Raw genomic sequence first — 1,208 nt, 5'->3', positions numbered from 1 at the left:
TCAAATAAATTTAATAAAAATCCAATGAGGCAAATGGGAATTCGCTTGGTCTGCAGGTTTGCTGTGGCGGGGGTATTTTCTGTTACAAGTATATAGTGGTCCATAATCATAATCATATGTTATATTTTGTGACAAGATTATCTTTGGCTAAGATAATAATCAGTCATCTGCATGACACATTTTTACTAAATTTAAACTATTGATAGAGTATTGTATTAACTATATATTTAGAGTGCCGATTAACACGCTTTTTAAACAAGCAAACGTCCTTCAAATTGCCTACAAACACGGCATTTCTTCAACTCCAAAGTAGGAAATGACACGCCAAATTAAATAATTGTCACCAAAAGCGGTAATTTACTAGTTTTCCATGAATACGAATTCGGCGTCGCGATCACAGCTTATTTCCCCGTCACTGTCGCACAATGGTGTAATTACATCCGCCGACCTTCCACACCACATAACTAACTATATATATGGTGGTCACATCACCACTGTGAATTGTCAACATGCAGTTGGTAGTAGTGTTTGCTGTAGCGTGTGCGGTTGCGGTGTTTGGTGTGAAGGGGCAGGACGTTTGCGGGCCGCCCCAGCCCGGCGAAAAGCACGCCCATCCCCCGGAGTGCTGCAAACTAGAGGGTGCTTTGCCAGAACCGATGAAGGCAGCGGCGATGAAGTGTCAGGACAAGTTTCCTCATCCTCCACATCCGCCACGTCCCGCTAGTCCTCCCACTGGGCCGCCTCCCACTCCGAGCCCGGAGATGAAGAAACACCACGCTTGTATGGCCGAGTGTGTCTTCACTGAGACCGGGATGGTGAGCGGCGGCAAGATTGACAAGGCAGCAGTCACCAAGAACTTCGGCTCCGGCTCCGTTCCCGGTAACCTCCAGCCGGTCGTCACCGCTGCGATCGACAAATGTTTCGCCTCTTACGAGAAGGACATTGACACTAGCCTGGAGTGCAAGAGTGGAGCAGCTGAGCTGGAGAAGTGCGTCATGAGGGAAGTGTTCCTCAACTGTCCTTCTGCCTCGTGGACCGAGTCTCCGGAGTGTTCGGCGCTGAAGACCAAGATCACCAGCTGTCCCCAGCTGCCCATCATGATGATGGGGAAAGGTCCCCGGGGCCCTCAAGGTTAAGACTACCTCATACTGCTAAGTAATTTTTAAAGTTGTACCGGATAAATTTATTTAAATATAGTTGAGAATTTA

The 1,208-nt window shown here is 47.5% G+C and overlaps 1 protein-coding gene across 1 annotated transcript; it reads left to right on the top strand.

The window, feature by feature from the left end:
- Nucleotides 1-509: 509 nt before the first annotated feature.
- Nucleotides 510-1,208, top strand: LOC129000580 (uncharacterized). The gene has a single exon (XM_054427541.1). It carries the CDS (start codon nucleotides 510-512, stop codon nucleotides 1,134-1,136), a length of 627 nt encoding a protein of 208 aa, XP_054283516.1. The 3' UTR covers nucleotides 1,137-1,208.

Source organism: Macrosteles quadrilineatus, unplaced genomic scaffold, assembly GCF_028750875.1.
Source record: "Macrosteles quadrilineatus isolate MER2022 unplaced genomic scaffold, UCM_ALF_1.0 Scaffold_8__2_contigs__length_117827958, whole genome shotgun sequence".
Classification (NCBI taxonomy): Eukaryota; Metazoa; Arthropoda; class Insecta; order Hemiptera; family Cicadellidae; genus Macrosteles; species Macrosteles quadrilineatus.
This window is presented reverse-complemented; position numbering and strand designations above follow the sequence as displayed.